Source organism: Crocodylus siamensis, chromosome 2, assembly GCF_052110815.1.
Source record: "Crocodylus siamensis isolate JL-2025a chromosome 2, ASM5211081v1, whole genome shotgun sequence".
NCBI classification, from domain to species: Eukaryota; Metazoa; Chordata; order Crocodylia; family Crocodylidae; genus Crocodylus; species Crocodylus siamensis.
Window position 1 is genome coordinate 223,181,418 of NC_143396.1, and position 18,911 is coordinate 223,200,328.

Genomic DNA, 18,911 nt, shown 5'->3' on the forward strand with positions numbered 1-18,911 from the left:
ACAGAAAATGAAATTCTGAGGAAGAGGTTTCACTTGAAATAGTCTTGATTAGAGAAAGCATTTGTGTCTTAGGTCAAGCTTAGCCAAACAGAACCTTTATTTCTTTTTCTTTTTTTTCCTACCATGGGTTTGAGATGAGTGGTATATTTCTTAACCAAGACCATCACTCGTGGCACTGTCAGGTTGTTTAGCACCCACCTTGAATACAACAGTTAAACTGAAAAAGGCAGTAGACCACGGGTGTCAAACTCATCAGACCCTGTGGGATGGATGATTACTATGGGGCTGGTCTATGGGCTGGATGAGTGCAAGGCTGATCCACACACTAGATTGTGTCATGTGCCAGACTGGCCCTGCATGCAGCACCTATGCCACATGCAGCATGCAGATTCAGTGCAAGACCCACTGTCATGAGTCTTGGGTAGCCAGGTCTGGGCTTACTTTGGAATCAAGATGCTGATCAGGGTCAGGAGGAGTGAAAAAATCCAGGGACAAATCAAGTCAGGAAGCCAATCTGAGAGCAAGATGTTAAGAACATGCCAAATTGGAAAACCAAGAGATCAGGCAGAGAGTGAGTTAGGTCAAGCAGCCAGGAGATCAAGCAGAGAGTAGAACACAAGCTGGAAGGAGCAGCAAAGAATCCTGGGATCAGGTTGAACCCGTTTACCTGGACACTTCCTGTTCTTACTCAGGAGCTTATATGTGGGAAGTGGAGGGTCAGCTGACCCTGACCAGCCACTCTGATAGAGAGTGGGTGGAGGGCTAGGCCCTGATGGAGGCTTCAGGCCAGCCGTGTCCAATGTGGGTGGTCAGCTGTAGGGGCAGCAGGCCAGGATGAGTGACTCTGCTGGTTAGGCCAAGGACTTGAGTTCAAGGCCACAGTCTGCCCAAAGGCAGCACCCCAAGGGCTGTACCTTTGCAGTAGATTATGCTCTGTTTACATTTATCTGCCTAAAATTGTTATCCAGACAGCAGTCGGCTCTTGCAGTCCTATTCTGGGTCACGTTTGGTTTGTTTCTGGGAGCCCTAACTGAATTTTCATATTTTCAAATGTTGAAACTTTAGTTTAGCCATACTTTTTCTAACATTTGGAGCACTTATAATGACAGCTTTCCTGTGTGCATGTTTGTTTTGGTTCTGCTACAGGTTTTTCTTTTTGTCCCCAATTGAACTCCTTAACCAGGGTGTGTGCACCTGGGGATCCAAATTCCCCTGCTGCTCCTTTTCTGGAATTAAGTGCTTTTTCCTTTTTTGGTGCTTGAGTAATGCTAAGAAGCACTCGCCTGAGGTTCACATTGCATGTTAAATGCATAGTTCTGGAGAGCATTTCACTGCTGCAGGTGGCAGTAGACAAAATAGTCTAATATATTAATACTGTTCCTACTGTATATCCATGTTGGCTGCAGCTGAGATCCCATTTTTGTTTAGTTCAGTTATTTCTGTTTTGAGACCCCTTTTTTAAGAACGTGTAGTACCTGGGGATTGAGGTCTCCATTACTGGTTACGTGAATGCTCCTTTATGTTTAGCAAAGTGAGAATTTTCTCCCCACATAGGCACATCAACACAGTAGAGCTCCAAATGGAAGTGACCAAGTTCCTGCATCGGTGTGAGAGCTCGGGGACCTCTCAGCTAACTAGCTTACCCTTGCCCACGCTTTTTGGAAATAATAACATGAAGATGGATGTAGCTTGCAAGGTATTGGCAGCCAGTTGAAATGTATTGCTCTTTCTCTGAAAATACAAACTTGACACTTAAGCTTGACCTGTGTTGTGGTTTAAAGGACAACTTTAGCTCCTATAGCACTAATCTGGCACCTCTTCTCAGTGCAAGACTCACTGGAAATCACACTCAAGTACAACTTGGAGATGTTTGTTCAGGATATTTTTTTAAATAATTTTTAAAAAATTACAGGGTTGGAATAGACTTTGAGGGTCATCCCATCTAACTCTTTGCGCAGATGCTGGGTATGCTATTCCTAGACCAGTGATTCTCAGCCAGGTGCCATGGCATCCTGGGATGCCTTGATTTTTTTCAGAGATGCTACCGAGTGCCACAGAACATTACCACTTCTAGATGTGCAAAGATGATTCACAAGATTAACGCAATGGATTCCTATTTCTAGGTTGAAAACATGCTGACCTGTCACGGCCTTTCTGAGTGCGTAGTGTAACAGAAGAGTTTCTGTAGTCAAAAAGTGTGAAAACTAAAACCTGGTATTTTCTGAGGGGTACCTCATAACTAAAAAGGTTGTGAACCCCTATCCTAGACCAGTGGGGGCAAACCTTTTTAACAGGCATGCCACAAACTAGCCTTGCACTTTCCTTGAGTGCCACTCAGATCCCCTTCCCCTGCCCAATCTGCTGCTCTTTCTGCTTTCTACCCACTGTTCCCTGTCTGATCTACTGTTTTGCTTTCTGCTGCTTGTTCCCTCCCTGATCTGCCACATGCCACACACATGCCTGTGCCACTTGTGGCATACTTGCCACAGGTTTGAGCTTCCTCTCCTCTTAAAAAGCTTGAAGTAAATTCTTTTCACAATCCAAAAGTCTAGAGGGAACTACTTCCAAATAGTAATTACTAGTGCCTTTCCTTTTTTTTAATGCACTGAACTCTACAGATGAAAGATGATTTTAACTCTAACCAAAGGATAAGAAGTAGCTGGCCTAGCATTATCCAGTGAGAGTGGCTTAATTGATGATATAACTCATGTCTGTGCTTTTCCTGTGGGTCCTGCTGTCTCCCATTGTTGAAGGTGCTTTTGGCAAGCCTATAAACTATGTTTTGGTGAAAGGTAACACAGCCCCAAATTCTTTCTTCAGTTGGCAGTTAAGCACCTGTATTGTTTTGTGTTTGGGATCTCAAGCTCCCCTTGCATCCTGTGCCAGATCTGGACAGCAAGGCTCCTTGTTGCAGCCCAGGGTACAGGGGTGTTTTCACCCCCAAGGGCATGCAGCAGTGGCACATCTGGCTCCAACCTGGGCACATAGTGGAGCTCCAGTTTCTGCCTTGTGCCCTATGCTGGAGCTAGAGTTGGAGGCAGCACTGCTGCATGCCCTATGTTATGTTGGCAGTTCTAGCTCCAGCATGGGACCCATAGCAGGTCAGCATGGGGCAGTGGCAGGGCTGATGGCCAAGGAAGTAGGGCCACACCCGCGATGTGCCATCTGCTCCTGCTCGCCATGTCTTCCATGGCCCAAGGCCCCTGAATTCTGCAGTAGGCCACTCCCTGGCCATGCCCTCCAATTTGTGGTGGCCTGCCAGATGAAGCAGCTACCTGGGTCTTATGTCTGACACCCCTACTTTGAGCAAATGAGCAGTTTGCATATTGCTGAGTAAGTGTGCTGCTGCTGTCCTACAGTTGACCATTGCAATTTCTCCTTAGGTCATGTTGGAAGGGAAAAACATTGAAGAAGGTTTTGGAATTGCATTCAGAGTCCTCCAGGTATGGGAAACCTGAGCTGTTGCTGCAAGTAATGTTGATCCTTCTATGAAGTACCATAGTTAAGCATGGGACCCTTAGCCACATGCATCTTTTGTCCTAAAGGTTTCAGATCAGTTACTATGTTCACATAACGCAGACACTTTCCTGCTGCATAGATCCTAAACTTCTGTGTCTTGTCAGGGACACCTTTTTGGCAAGGGTATGAACTGTCTGGCTTTAAATTAGCATTAGAGTAAAAAGACCTCAAATTTACTTGCCATTTATTCTTTTTGTTGAGCTTATTTTTCAAGAGAACTCTCTTTCAAAACTGCAGTGATGGCCCTGGAAGCTCTAGGTCAGCCAGAGCTGTGTCTGAACACAGTGGTGTCTGTTCATCCTACCAAAGGATGTGGGGAAGGGGAAAACACTCAAACAATGTGAAGGTTGAGGCTTTGAGTGCCATATGGAGAGAGAAATAGGCTACTATCTACTAAAGTGCAAGAGATCACCTCTGCCCTGAGCCTGCTCCCCTCTGAGTCTATGAAGTTGCCCCAGGGCTTGCTTGTTGGGTTTATAATATATGCCATTCCTCCCATCTGCTTCACTGACTTGCACCTTGTTCAGTTATTTGCACTGTGCAAAGAATTTTCCCAGGTGTGAGTGGAGAATTCACTTTGGCAGTGTTTTATCACCCACCTTGCCCAATCACTGCGGAGTACGTGAGCTATGAGGAAACCAATCCAAAGCTGTTTATGCTCCTATCTGTCCAACCAAGGCTGCAAATATAATTGAGAACTGATTTTTGGAACTCACTAATGTCCAAAAAGTATAGGAGTTGAGAGGCTGGTATAGTATAGTAGGAGTAACCCAGGAGACCATCCACATCTGTAACTTAGCAGGAGCTCAGGAGCAGAATCTGGCTGGTGTGGGGGAAGAACAGATTGCCTTTGCCTTTGCTACCACTACAGATGTATCTTTGTATGGGCCTGGTGTTTCAGAGCAAAACGGCATGCAGGAACTTCTTGCAGGGATGTACCTTAACATGGAGCACAGGAGTGGTAATGGCTGTTTGAACCATGCCAAATCCTCTTAGAGCACCAGAATACAGCTCCTGACCTGGCCTGATAGGATCTGCCCTGAGTGACCATGTTCCTTTGACACTTGCCACCTTCAGGACTTCCAGCTGGAGGCTATGGCTGTGTACAGCAAAGTGGCCAAGCAGCTGGTAAGGCAGCAGAAATACAGTGAGATCCGGCAGCTCCTCAAGTGTGTCAGTGAGTCTGGAGTTGCAGCCAAAAATGATGGGGATGACATCATCCTAAACTGCCTGAATGAGTTCAAGAATATCCCCTCAGAGGTAAGGCTGCCCCTACTACACTGCCCTTCTCATGAGAAATAGGCAAAGGAGAAGTAGGCTATCTATAGTCTCCTGGGAAAGAGGCCATCAGGCTCTTCATGCCCCTTAGTTTATATGTGGTGGTTGAGAATTAGGTGCATGTTCACATGATAACACATGGCTGTTCCAGGGGCATAGCTGGTCTACCTGCTGCACATTCCTAACCCTAAACTGGCCTGGAGCTCTGCAGCAAGTACCTGTAATAAATCCCCTTCTGTGGGATCCTCCCTATGGTTGCTTTTTGAGGTAGGGAGAAGCTCCCTTCTACACACGTCTTAATGGCAAAGATGGTGGAAGAGCAGTGCCAAAAGTGTGTTCTCAGGATCTGCTGTGTATGTAGGAAAGTGCCCATTGAGTCTGACCTGCCCATGACATAGCCTTGACATTGCTGTGGAGAATGGAGATGCTCCCTCTGCTTGAGGTTGCTTGGAAGGGAGTGGAGGAAGGAAAGCTGTCCTATCCTGATCCCTGGAGACAGTGCATAGATGTGGGCCCAGGGGTAAGCAGGCATAAAGGGAAGACTTGGCCTTGGCATCTCATGTACCTGGTTGTGACCTCGTTGACCACTTACCTGTGCAGTGGTTTGGTCCCTGATGAGACAATGATTTGCAAATCATAATCGCTGTTAATTTATATCAACCACTTTCTTTTCTGGGTGCAGGATCTTGACAATCTGATCCAGGATATGGAAAGTGATGAAAACAAGGTGAGTAAAGCCTGGTGGGCAGAACCTTGAACAATTGGTAGGAGCAGTGTCTGGCACATGCAGATTTGCTCCTTAGGCTCTCTGCAGACAGGGCTACCACTACTCCATGTTCCACCCTGGCTCCACAGAAAAGTTTTGGGGCCTGCTTGTTAGACCTATTTGTAGATGTATCTGTGCCTCCTTTTGATACTGAGAACATAAGGATATTACAGTAGACTTGGAAACCTTTGATTGTTGTCTCTTTTCCTCCTCCCTTGCTTTGTAGTGGTTATCCCTGGGTTTGACAGTGGCATGGGGAATTAAAGGCAACTTGAACAATCACTTGGTTCCATTCAGTTCTTTGCATTGGTTTCTCACAGGCTTATTTAATTTCTTAGGCAGCCGATGGGGAATCTGGTGAGCATTCAGTTCATTGTTGTTCCAGGAATCTAGTTTAATTGGGTAAACACCTGGTACCTCCTCTCTCTTTGTTTTGACAGCTTTTCTTTTTTGCAGGGGAAGTTTAGGATGCAAATGCGTGAATCATAGGCACTATTAAGTTCTCTACTCTCTTTAATACAAGGCTCTCAATGGCTTTACATTTACATATGAACAAACAGGCCCAGAGTTTAAGTGATTTTCTTAGTCCAAGGTCATAGAGTAAATTGGTGGCAGAGCTGGGAGTCCTGACTTCTACCAGACTTTCCATTTTCAATAATGTAAGAAACTGTTTAATTCTATTGCAAAAGGCTCAGTAACTAAAATGACCCCTTAGGCTCAGACAGTAGGAGAAAATCTGTCTATGAATGTTGACTGTGGAAATTTGGAGGTGTTTAAACATGAACTAAATCTAATGACCATAAAAGCATCGGGATTTTTATGCGTTAAGGAAGTGCCGGTCAGTAGCAAAGGCTAACAGTATAAACAGACATTGTCAAATGTCATGGATCAGCTGTGCTGAGATGCATCACCCAATCATTGTCCCATTGATGCTACAGGACAGTGAATGAAGTGCTCTCCCAGGGCTTGAGGGGCCAAGTCCTGTGCACCCTGGGAATTTCTGCATAGAATGCAGCCCCTCAAGCCCTGGGAGCAGCTGTCTGGCTTTCCCTGCTTCCTGAGATGCACCCCTGGGATCTCGAGGGTGACTCAAATTGGTACTAGCTTTATTGTGGCCATGTTGGCGTCATGAGAAAAGGCATGCACATCTATTTACAGTCAAACGTTTCATCTGTTCTTGGTCTTGAAATCACCACTCCTATACCTCTCTTGCATCAATATGCATGCCCTCTAATCCTACAGCCTGATGAACTGGGTTTCCCAGTAGGCCCTCATTCAGACCTGTCAGGGGTGACACATAGGGGGTGCACATGTACCCCCTGAGCGTGGCGGGGCACCCCCTACAAAAAGGCAGTGCCGGGGGCAGTCACCGCTCACCACCCCACTGCCAACACAACTGGTGGTGTCTGTGGGAAGTCCGTGATCCCCTCTGACCGCTGCCGACACTCCCGGCGGTGGCTTTAGGTGATCGCCGATGCTTGGTCAGCACTTGTGGCCCCAACGGCACTGACGGCATCCGCAGGATCTCCCTTGCTTGCCACTGCTTCCCCCTCCCCCCCCAGCCACTGGGGACACGAGTCATTCATGGAACCTGTTATAGATGAGAACTGTTAGAGATTTCAACTGCTGGCTTTTTGTTTCAGATCCGAGCCTACCTGCTGTGCAACAAACTGCGTTCTGCCTACCTAGTCTCGGTGAGGCAAGAGAACGCTAGAGCCGTTCAGCTGGTCCAGCACGTACGTCAACTGGCTGAGGACAGTGGAGAAGATGTTGTACAGACCATCTGTGCCCAGTGGCTTTCAGTACACCAGCCCAAGCCAAGGAGTTGGCTCTCCCAAACCACTAGGAAATAACTACAGCCCCTGTAAAGGGAAGACTGAATATGGCACAGGGATGTGCAGTTCAGTGATCTCTCATTGAGAGGGAAGTCTCTTGACTGGCTTTGGTGGCAAGCAGGAGATGTTAATGTGCCTCAACTAAAGGGAAAGGAATTACTTCATGCAAGTGCCAATCTTGTGTTGTGGTGACCAACAAGCTCTACCTCAAGGGGGTGTTTTGTAAATGTTAAATCTGAACAAACAGGACTTAAGGATGATGGAGGAAAGCACTTCTCCTGTGTTTTGAAAGGCACTGAACATTGTTGGCATTTTGTTTTAACCCAGCAAACCTGTGTATAGACGACGACAACCAAATCCCATGTTGGTTCAGCATAGACTGTAGCAGACTCATTGATTCCTATTATCCAGAACCATTTTATAGAAAATCCATAATCACGAGGTGGGAGAAATTTTGTTTCCACTTGCATAGATTTCTGACTGAATTTTTGATGTGACCTTTTTAAAAAGGATCTATACTAATTGTTATCACTAACTTTTTTTACACTAGCACAATGTGCACAAATTCCTTAGTTGGTTTTCTGCAAGGTAGAGGCTGGTTCTATTTGGGAGGTTTCTGTGTGCGTTCACACGATCAGGTGTTTGCCTACAGGGCCCTTAATGAAGAGAGGCAATCCAAAGGGATGCATTTCCTGATGAAAGGAAAACTTTTAAACTAGGGCAGGCATGTTGAATGAATGACCGATCTTTTTCTTTCCTAACTTATCCTCCATGATTTAAATTGCTTTGTAATAGGTATGGCATTGGATGATTGAAAGGACCCTTTTTCTCTTCATTTTTCTTAGCTGGAGTAGATACCAGCTGAATTAGAGCATTTCAGCACAGTGGGAAATGTAGCTTGCTTTCAACAACGAGGTGTGCATGGCAAAATTTAACAGCCTTTTAGAGATGTCACACATGAAGGCCTATCCCAAAATAGGCAGCACTTGTTCTCACTACAGCAGTCTTTCTCCTTCAGACAGTTATACACTTTAGACTGACTTTTTTTTTTATTAATAAAGCTGTATTGCTAAGGTCATCAAATGGCCACACCCTTGGTCTGGAATGCACTGGAAATGGGCAGAAACCAGTGTGGCTCAAGTAATGTTCCTTCAACAGTTGCTGCTGCAGAGTCTCTTTCTCCAGGTGCCTGCTGCTGACTTGGAACAAAGCAAATGCCAGGTTCTCCCAGTCCACTTTGCTTGCCAGGATGCATCTCTAGTGTGAAGTGGCTTTATTCTGGAATATTGGAATAGGCTGCTACTTCTCTGCTGCTTTTATTCAGAGAGAAGAAACGAGCAGCATACATGAGGATTTTTAAGTGTTTCTAGCTCTGGCCTCCCCAAAAAACACCTGTACTGACACTGATATAGTCTGTTAACTTTTACCTGTGGAGAACCCCATTTGTCATATAACAACACCTAGTGCACTGGTTCTTCACTTGCCCCAGATGCGGTGTTTAGTTTCTGAAGTTCCACTACATGAGGAGGCCAATGAATATATTAGCACCATTTTTATACTTGCTACACCAACAAAGCATAGATCTCCGGGAAAATGAAAAGGTAGTTAATCTTCTCTGGAGTGTTTCGTGACCACTGTCCCACTAAGGTGCCTTGCCCTGCTGATGATGCTTAGCTCCTTGGAGTGTGGCGTCAGAGGAGCTAAGCAGTTGGTAGTGACTACATTTAGCTTACAGAATCCTCCACCCCCAGTTTCAAAGAGATCCCAGTAGTGAGCAAAGCTAATAAAAGCAGCTTTTATCATCCTAGCCAGACTGAACTAGCTTTCCACTGTGTTGCAGGGTCAAGCTAATCGTAAGCATATGTTGGAGTAATACCACCTTGACAAGTACAGGGGAGAAGTTAGTGCTATCAATGGATAACCAGATAAGCACAGCTGTAGTAATGATTTGCCTGTTCAAGATCCTCCCACAGCTCTGTATTATACAGGGGAAAAAATGGAGACTGCCACATTGAACAGTTATTTCTGTGTCTGCCTTTCTGCTTGACCTCTTTGCACTGTACTTTATGCACTTTATACAGTGTTTGTTGCAATTTGATAGTCCTTAACTCCGTGTTGTAGGGATCCTTTTTTTTCCCTTATCAGCAGAACTGGAATTTCAATCCTGACACAAACTGGCTTGTATCATGAGTATTGTGATTATTCATGGGCTTAGAAACCCCAGGCATCAAATTAAGTGGAGCACTGACACTTAGAAGAATTTGTATAGTGGTGACTGGACTGTTTTACAGTGAACAAAGGATAATAATAAATATTATTAGAAAAGATCTTTTTTCTCTGTCCCTCTTTATTTTACTGCTAGCCTGTTTGTTGTTTTGGGAGTATCTAGTCTGCGGATACATCTAGCTCAGAAACTAAATACCACATTTACTCACATACCACACACAGCTTCCCCACTACAACGTTATCCATTGAAAACTGGTGTTGTGTCTTTAGCAGAGAAGCTGATTTTTCTTCTCCTAGTAGCAGTAGTGGCTACTGCCTTCTCAAAAACAAGATCTAATTTGAGGGTGTGAGGCATACATGAAAAATTCGGTAAGCAAAAATGCCTGTTGGGTTGTTTAGACCAGGAAGCCAGTGCATTGTTTTTAATTGTACCTTGCACTTCCTAGTTGGGACTTGATGTAAAATTTGAAAGCACTTCAAAATTTAATGAGGGAGCCAGTGTACAATTTGTTTCTTATGTTAGTTTTACAAGTTCTTAACCTAGTTTAGTTTTTCACCTAAAGCCATTGGAAGATTGTGGAACAACTCTTGTTACTTGGCAATATTGCTTCATACACCAGCCTGTTTTGGTTAAATTGCACTCTATTCCTTCAGAAATGTGACAGCATTTTGCAATCTAAGTCACCCAATCGGTACAGCAGCCCTGTGGGATAATCCTAATAAGCTTATAGTCCCCATTCTGGTGCTTAAGCCTAGCAGAAGCAGGCTATGATGGAAGCCTATAATACAGCAGACACTGAACTTTGAAATTTAGTTCAGAATGCTTCTAAATAGTGCTACATTAACCAGCCCCTCTCTTGCCCTCTCAGAAACGCACCTCTTCTTCCTCTTTTTAATAGTTGGTATGGAAAGGGAAGACAATTTGAGTCGGGTCTGTTTTTGTTTTTTATTCTAAACACATTATAGGACCCTATCCCCTGCTCACCTCTCCCCGTCTTGAAGAATAATTCTGACTCGCAAGGCAGACTTTTGCGATTCCAATCTACCGAGGAACCCATGAAGAAGTTCTGAAGTGCTCTGCTATCATGACTTGCTTGTATACCTGGGACCTGCTAGTGTGAACTCCTGTGAATGGGGGACTTTTGCAAGGATGCTGAGAGAGCACTGAGTAAGATGGGGGTTAAATTCCAGCCTCCCAAGCCCATGTTCAGGCTGCCAGGCAAAAGCACCAATGCAAAACAGCTTTATCACAAAAACCTCTAGATGAGCTTTTCCATGGAACACTTGAAACCAGTGCATCTAGGGACATATTACACTTAAGATGCAATTAGTCTATTAATCACATCTTAAATAGTAACCCAGCCACACATTCCAGCATTTAGTGATGCTACAAATAGGGAAACTAGCCATAAAAATATTACACTTTTTGTGTGCTTTTTTTGTGGTTGGTTTCTATCACACCTTAAACTGACTATGGGACAGAGTTGGGACTGCACTAGGGTCTCCAAATAGCCCCAGAGCTGTCCCTTCCACCTGATGATCTGCTGACGGTTGGCTGGGTAGGGGACTGCACCAGGGCTTGGACTGGCTCCAGGTCAGTACCAGTCAGCTGGTGGTCAACTGCCCATCAACCAGCTCCAGGGGCTAGTTCAAGTCCCAGTACAGTTTTGGAGCCAGACAACAATCAGCTGAATGTTGGGCACCTGTCTTAACTTGCTGGTGCAAGGGGAGCTTGGGATCATGTTCCCAGTCTTCCTCTGCACTGACATGGCAGGAAGTACAATGTTGGGATGGAGGATCAGATCCCATTGTGTTTTTAAATGAATGCCTACCACCCACTCAAGAATAACTAGATAACACATGAAGGAAGACCTAAAACAGTGGCATCAAATGGGAATTGCTTTATTTAGTAAACCTCAAGAGATAGCTGGGGCTTGATTTGCAGTGCCAGCCTCCAGCCAGAAAGTTGCTGCTAACTTCACAAAGAAATAAAAACCTGTTTCTTAAAGCAAATGCTCTTCAGAAGTGACCATATTATGGACAAACCTAAAATGACATAGATCATCTTACCTGATTAGAAAAGCCCACCAGCTGTGCTACCCTACCTGAAGTGAGTCTTTAGGCATGTGACCCATCCAAAAAATTATTTCTGGTTGGGCGTACAACACTGAAGCAACGTTGCAACTTGGCAACTGTTTCTGTGAGCGTTTGGCTTTTGTATAGGTGCAGCAGTTACAAACTTGCCCTTCACAATAGAACAAGACTAAAGTGTCACTAGGATCATCTGGCAGCTTTAGCCATTCTCTTCCTAGACTTACTGGGCAGGACAATGTCTTTGTAAAATGAGGTATGCCCTGTGGCTACTGCCATGTCGGACTAGGGCTGATCCCTCCTTGGCCTGCCTACGGCACATATAGCTTCACTTCTAAGAGCTTCTGTCAGGTGAGCAAACTCAGGAGTGAGGGCTTGAATTCTACCCTGGCTAAGTAGATGACAGTTTCTAGCATTAGACATATTCAGCATAACATACTCTTTAAGTTCCCTGCTCCCCTCCTCCACAGGCAACTCCCTCCCTACTGTATTCAACTGTAATGCTGTTCCAGTACGTGAATTTTTTACTGTCACAATATTATGACCTCAGTGTAGAACAGTGTAAGATATGTTAAACTTCCCTCCTTCTAAAAGTAAAGTAGGTCCTTTGGCAGCTCAGCACAGCTTGTCTCTCGCAACCCACATTAGGTGAAGTGACAAAAAGGAGGCATTAAGTGCTTATATCACTCTTGAGTACTTCGGTCTCAGTCCCTAAAGACTTAGGGAGTAGTGTTTTTCATTAACTGCGTTTAAACAATGCATAGCACAATGAGACCTTAGTAGAAGGTTCAAGTGATGGACAATAACAAAGGCTACAATTTCTCTCTGAAAATTAAGAAATTGCCCCTTTGTGATACAGCCTGCCACTCAGAGAGGAGAATATCAAGAATCACGGAAGATGTGGTTCAGCCAGATACTGGCCTGAGGTGCTATGTCTCCCAGCTAAAAGAACCTGCTCCCAAGTCCTATAGCTGAGATGACCAAATGGCTCAAATTGCTAGGGAACATCTTCAACTGACCTGGTTACAGTTGGGGTTCAGGGCTGCAAAAAGACCCTTCCAAAAGCAAAATCTTTATGTTGCCTTGCATTGCTAACCAAAATAGCCTTCAGTCCCTCTTCTAAGCTGGCCCTGGGGAAAGAAAGCCAGCCATGGGATAGCTTGGGAATGCAAATCAAAAACAGTGAGAGAAGATGCCAACTCACTGCATTTCTGTCCTGAACCTCTACTCATTGGTCTCATTTCTTTTAAACATCAAATATTTACACATTTCAAGTTAGGTTGTATCCAAAAACCACTGGTAGGGCAGCTGGATGCACCAGGTGTTGTCAGGTGGACCCGTTTCCAGTTCCCAGATGAGACGATCACCAGGAGCCACGGAGCCCATCCAGCTATTAATTTCTACTGTTCAGTCCCACTGGATGCCCAGGAGCTCACAGCTGACTTTCCAAAGCTTCTTTGCTGTCTCGTCATCCCGGCCATGAGCAGACACATATGCTGGCTGACAGTCACTGCAGAACAAGAGAGGAAGCTTTCATCAAGGGCTCACATCTGGAGCAGCATGGCTAAAAGGTTGCTGCTAACACCTGCCAGCTAATTGCTTTCAAATCCAATTTAAAAATAAGAAGGTTGGGAAATTACCTAGCAGCATAGCTCAAGAAAGGGGAAAGAGTAGAGGCTGCTAAGGAGTCTGGCACGCAGAACCTCAGCTTCTTGGTCAGTGTTGGAACCGGAGGTGGTGTTGGAACTGGAGAGGAGAGCTGGCAAGTGAAAGCTCACCGCAACCCCTGTAGATCCAAGCTGAGTCTGCTGTTTGAACCTTTACAAAAGCCTTAAAGCAACAGCTAAACACTACAGCAGCATACCCACCTTTCAGGGAATTACCATAAAAGTAAAGGGGAGATCATCAGTGTGTATGGTTACAAAGCTCCACACACTTCTAGGGATCATATAAGCCTGAATAACCCATGTGTAGGGGAAGGGAGGTGATGGCCCTTCCATGCCAGAAGCACAGGTGGGTAATAAACTGTGCTTGAAGCCAAGAAGGGAGAAAAGTTTATTTTTCATACAGACGTCAGTTCCCAAAAAGACACTGGGAGACTTATACCTCAACGCATTCCCTTCAGGAGCTGGCAGCTTGAAGATAATTTTCCAAGCCACCACGGGTGGCGTAGGAAGCTCATGGTGCATGGTGAGAGGTTAGTTGTATTAGCCTGTGTCCCCACTTAATGACTAAAGCTCTTCTATGTTTTTATAGTCTTGCTCTCTTACAGGAATGATCCAGATAAACTGATATCACTAAGAAAGGCAGTTCCACATTTACAGACTTGAAAGCTCCTCAGGAAGAGCATGGGTGTGACTGGAGAAGTCAGAGTCCTTTATTTTTTAAAGTATGTTAAAGCCTCAACATAACCTTCTCTCTCTTGGTGGACATGTCCCTTTGGCAAATATGTAGCCATTGTTAATACAGCTTTGTCAGCCTGTTTTTTCCCCAAACCTCCTCTGCTTGTTACTTCCTCCATTCCCCCTCTTTGTTATATAATGCCTGCTGAAAACAGATTATATGCGCTTTGGAAGAAGTATCATGTTCCCATCTGTAGTGTTGTACAATAATAATCTGAGATCTCAGGAGAAGAAAAGAGAAGAGAAGGAAAGAGAAACCCATCCAGAACTGCTAAGCCTTTTTAGAACATGCCCGGGAAGATGGTCTGAGTATGGAAAGTGCTTTGGAGCTTAGGGACCTTGCCATTGCCTAAATATGGACAAGCCTTTTCTACTGCTGGATTTCTTCAGGTTAAAAAACCCCACAGTTAGACTGTGGAATACACAATAAAAGTTAAAGGAGCATTAGAAACCTTCCTCAGTTTTTGGAACTAGGCTCCCTGGCCTACATTAGCCCCATATACCCACACTTCCTCTTCCCTAATCTTGGGCTGATGAGTCAGTGTTCCCCCAACCAAAGCCTTCAGGGCTCAGCAGAGCTCTTGGATCCCATGAAGGGTCATGCCAGGGGCTGGATACAGTGATGTCCAGCGTCTACCCACCTACCTTCCCCCACACCCTCCAGTCAGCACCCTATACCTGAACCACACCTATACCAAATGTATGTTCTGCATACTGTATACCCCCAACTCTTATCCACTGCCTCCATGCCCACATCCAGCAGTCCAAATGACCTAAATCCACTTCCATCCTCACCAAGTCTCCTCTCACCTACCTCCTCCCTACTCCAAAGATGGTTCCACAGCACACCTTTCCTTAACCCCAAACTTGGCCTTGCAATTTCTTCTTCAACCGTGGTAGACTGATGTTGCCCAAAACTGACAGGCTACTTTCCCTCAGCACATCTGCAGCTGCATGTTTGCAGGTGCTTGGTGACCAATTTGCCTACAGAAGCAGGCTCAGCAAGGTGTTCCCTTCCCTTCCCTCCCACCCCCACTCCCCTTTACTCTCCATGTTGGAAACACTTCACCTTTACACATAATGTATACACCTGCCCCCACCACAGTCTGGCATTCTCTGCTGCAAAGGGGAATGCCAGAATATAAATAACCTATTACTGGGAAGTTTGATTGTAGTGGCAATTTAAATAAGGAAGGAAGATTAGAACTGATGGCAGAGGCACCGGACATCTTGTGATTTTCACAGCTCATTTGGGACGCAGCAAATAAAAGGGACACAAGGGTCGCTAAAAAGAGTCAGGGCAGTCTCTAGCTATTCCATGCCTCCTCTCTCCTACAGAGGTTATCTTAAATACTAGTGATGATCATACTTGGCAATCAAGTGACTAGAAGCTCTTCTAGAGTAAATTCAGTACAAAATTAGACACAAAAAATAAATTAAGTTGATATTTTGCTGATTGTATCTTTCCTGAATTCACCAGTTTCCTCCTTTAAGAACCTGAAATCCACTTAAAGTTCACAAGTTCTGGTGTATGGGAGAGCCAAGATTCATATATAGGGTATTTATCTGCTGGGAGATATAAGCAGTCAAGGGAGGATTAGGGGCTCTCTTTATATAGCCACAACACATCAGGACAGTGCAAACACCACACCTGAAAAAAATCAGACAAATGCACATACTGCACTAACTGTGGATCAGTCACAAGAGAGGGGATACAGATAGGAGTTCTGTCTCACATATGCTGCAGTCAAGCTCATGCCAAGGGTCAGTTTCCCTAGACAATTCCCAAATGTGATGTGGTCCCACTGACTGGGGAGCATAAAGGTACCTCTGAGTGAAGTTGTTCAAAGGCTTTCTCAGAGCCTAACAGGGGACAGTTCAATGATTCTGGGCTGGGTTTTGAAAGGGAAAGCAAATAAGAAAGGAGGGAGGTATTGTGCAGGTTGATTGAGAAAATTTAACAGAGATCTGGGCAGCATCCCACACACAGGGTGTTTCCTTGCTAGGAGCTGCCTATAACATACACAGCAGCTCTGCACTTTGTACTTAGGAAAATCAGGCTGCTTTGAGAAGTGCCTGGATTAAACTCCTTGGCCAATAACTTTCACCCACCTGAAATACTGTCCTGTCACAGATTCCAGCTCCTCTGCTACTGCACAATAAATGCTGGTCTGGGCTCCTTCTTGTGGAGTCTTCAAGAAGAAAGAAAACATCTTCCACAGCAGGGACACTACAGATGAGTACCGGGTCAACTCAGACTGCACAGTGCCAGGATGCAGCGCATTTACTGTGACTCCAGTGCCTGCAGCAAGACAGGAGTATAGTTCAAATTAGACCCTGCTGAAGCGTGCAAGGGCTTTTTTCCAAGGGAAAACGTAACATATTTCCTTGTTTTACCTGTGTACATCTTAAACATTAGGGAAACAAAGGCCCAGATGTGAATACAGGTAAAAATAAAGTTCCCTCTTACACCTATTTACTAGAAAACAGGGCAACATCCCTGCCAGTTGCAACCACTGCCTAGAGGGAGTGTTAGGCCTTTATAAAGCAGCCTGTGAAGAGGCATGGATGCCAAAATACTAGAGTCTTGTCTCTTGCTTTTGAAAAAAAAAACAAACAAAAAACCCCCCACAGAACCCCTCCAGTTTACCTGGTGCTAGGCCTATACATAAAAACCTCCTTTTCCATTTTTCTAACCCGTATTTAAGACAGCTGGGGGCACTGCAGCTTTTTCACTGTGGATTTCAGTGCATATGCCAAGCACAGCAGCATTTAAAACCTTTCCAATAGCAGCTCTTGTAGTACAGCTGAACCTTTATCTGGATGCAGCTTGTCCACAATTTTGGTTTTTTGGCAAGAATTAAAAAAAAGACCCATTCATCTGAGCAAGACCACCTCCTGCCCCTGCCTTTCTACTGTGGGTATGAACATAGCCTGAGAGCTCCTGGCTCCCGAGGATTGACTACATGGGCTCCCTGCTCTAAACACCTGCCAAGGGCCCAACCAAAACCACTCACTCACTCCCACCTTAAATGCCATGATTTCTAAAAAGGGCCTAAAAAGATCCTCTTCCTAGAACCATCTCCACACCCCAAGGTATGAGAGACTGAATAATATCTCAGCTGGCATCTGGTCAGCTTCCTTCTCAGACTTGCCTTGCAGCCGCCTGGCCAGCTCCCGTGTGAAGTGGACATTAGCCACTTTACTTTGGCAGTAAGCCAGGCCCCGCTGGTAGAATTTCTCCCCTTGGAGGTCATGGAAGCGGATCCTGCCCACAAGATGAGCCAGTGAGGACACGTTTACGATGCGGGCTGGGGCCGACTGCTTCAGGCGTTCCAAGAGCAGGAAGGTCAGGAGGAAGTGACCTAGGAGAGAGGAGATTGAGGATACTCTGTTCCTCTTTTGTCCCTTCCTGACCAGGATCTCAAGAGTGCTTTGGCACACTGAGGCAAGCCATTATTTACCCCATTTACACATGGCAGAAGCAAGGTCTGAACATGTCAGTGCCCAAATTTTGGGTGCCCAACTTCAAATAGCTAGGGCTGGTGAAGAGTGGCAGTCCCAGATGATATGTTCAGACTGTGTATTATAGTTTTTATTATTTATATCTAACCTTATCCAGAAAGGCTCAGAACAGTCTACAATAAATGACAAACAACCCAGGACATACGTTTCTGTAGTATGCGACAGGCAGCTTCCTTCACACTGCTCCTTTTTGTGAAATTTAGGACTTGCCCAAAAGCATTTAGGGTTAGGAGATGCTCCTCTTCAATTATTTCCCCAATGGAAAACAGTTTCAGAAAATGGGGATAGACTCCTGGAGACAGACTCCCACACTGAGTTTTGTCATAGAATTTAATAAAACCTCCTACCCAACCTTTGCCTGCCCTGGTGTTATTCAGTCTCTTACCAAGGTAATTGACTCCTAGATGCATCTCAAAGCCATCCACTGTCTTGGCATAAGGGTGCAACATTACTCCTGCATTGTTAATGAGAATATGGAGCTCTTTCTCCTCTGAAAGGAACATTGGAGAGGATGGGACATTAAGCAAAGAATCAGACAACCACCCACATCTAAATGGAACAAATCAGCCACAGAACTGGGGCAGACTAAGCTGCTGCCATCTCACCTCTCCAAAAAAAGAAAGACCTCTCTCATCCCAACCTATTCCTACACCCTCTACAGATCTCCCAGCATGGAAACAAATGGTATCTTTCCAGGCAGGGGCATGAAGGCAGGGAATTCAGTGTCTGCCAAAGCCCAATAGCACAGCATGCCATCTCTCTGACTTGATTTTATTTATTCTGTGAGTTTCGTAGACTCATTTATAAACTCATTTGAGTTTCCAGCATCTCTAAAGTTAAATATCAATAGACAACCTTTACCACTTACCAAAAATTAGGATCAGCATAACAGAATTCCAAAAGGCAGTGCATCAGAAACTAGAGAAATCACATCAATTCACAGAACACTTCTACAAAATAAAAATATTGTACGTACTATTACCGCTAAAGTAACTAGTACAAGTTATTCTGGTTTTTTCTTATTTATATTTTAAGATTCTTTTTAAACTTTGTACACAGTCAGTTTTATGGCTTCCTCCATTTACGCTGCATTTCAACAAAACAGCAGATAAGATAATTAAGGGGGAAAAAAAGATAGATCACAACCACAAATATTGGAAGTGAATTTAAAGACAATACTTTTGGCTCGTTTTCCTTTAAATTAGCTGGGTTTCAAGCTGAATCTCTTCCATCTATTTCTTCTCTCATGAAACCTACAAAAGGCTGATA

At 44.8% G+C, this 18,911-nt stretch overlaps 2 protein-coding genes across 6 annotated transcripts in view; one reads left to right on the forward strand and one right to left on the reverse strand.

Moving 5' to 3' along the window:
• ZFYVE26 (zinc finger FYVE-type containing 26) overlaps window positions 1–9,725 on the forward strand; it is a 73,511-nt gene extending 63,786 nt beyond the window's left edge. For all 5 annotated transcript variants that reach the window (XM_090033188.1, XM_090033192.1, XM_090033191.1 and 2 more), the window contains 5 exons: window positions 1,555–1,696; window positions 3,384–3,443; window positions 4,597–4,779; window positions 5,480–5,524; window positions 7,207–9,725. In XM_090033188.1, the coding sequence (XP_089889314.1) occupies window positions 1,555–1,696; window positions 3,384–3,443; window positions 4,597–4,779; window positions 5,480–5,524; window positions 7,207–7,416 (640 nt within the window). In that variant the 3' untranslated portion in view covers window positions 7,417–9,725. The remainder of the gene's footprint in view (window positions 1–1,554; window positions 1,697–3,383; window positions 3,444–4,596; window positions 4,780–5,479; window positions 5,525–7,206) is intronic.
• Window positions 9,726–11,510: 1,785 nt separating this feature from the next.
• LOC149871764 (retinol dehydrogenase 12-like) overlaps window positions 11,511–18,911 on the reverse strand; it is an 11,551-nt gene continuing 4,150 nt past the window's right edge. The window contains exons 5-7 of the mRNA XM_090033194.1: window positions 17,273–17,482; window positions 16,230–16,419; window positions 11,511–13,225 (exon numbers count right to left, since the gene is read on the reverse strand). Coding sequence (XP_089889320.1) covers window positions 13,123–13,225; window positions 16,230–16,419; window positions 17,273–17,482 — 503 coding nt within the window. The 3' untranslated portion in view covers window positions 11,511–13,122. The remainder of the gene's footprint in view (window positions 13,226–16,229; window positions 16,420–17,272; window positions 17,483–18,911) is intronic.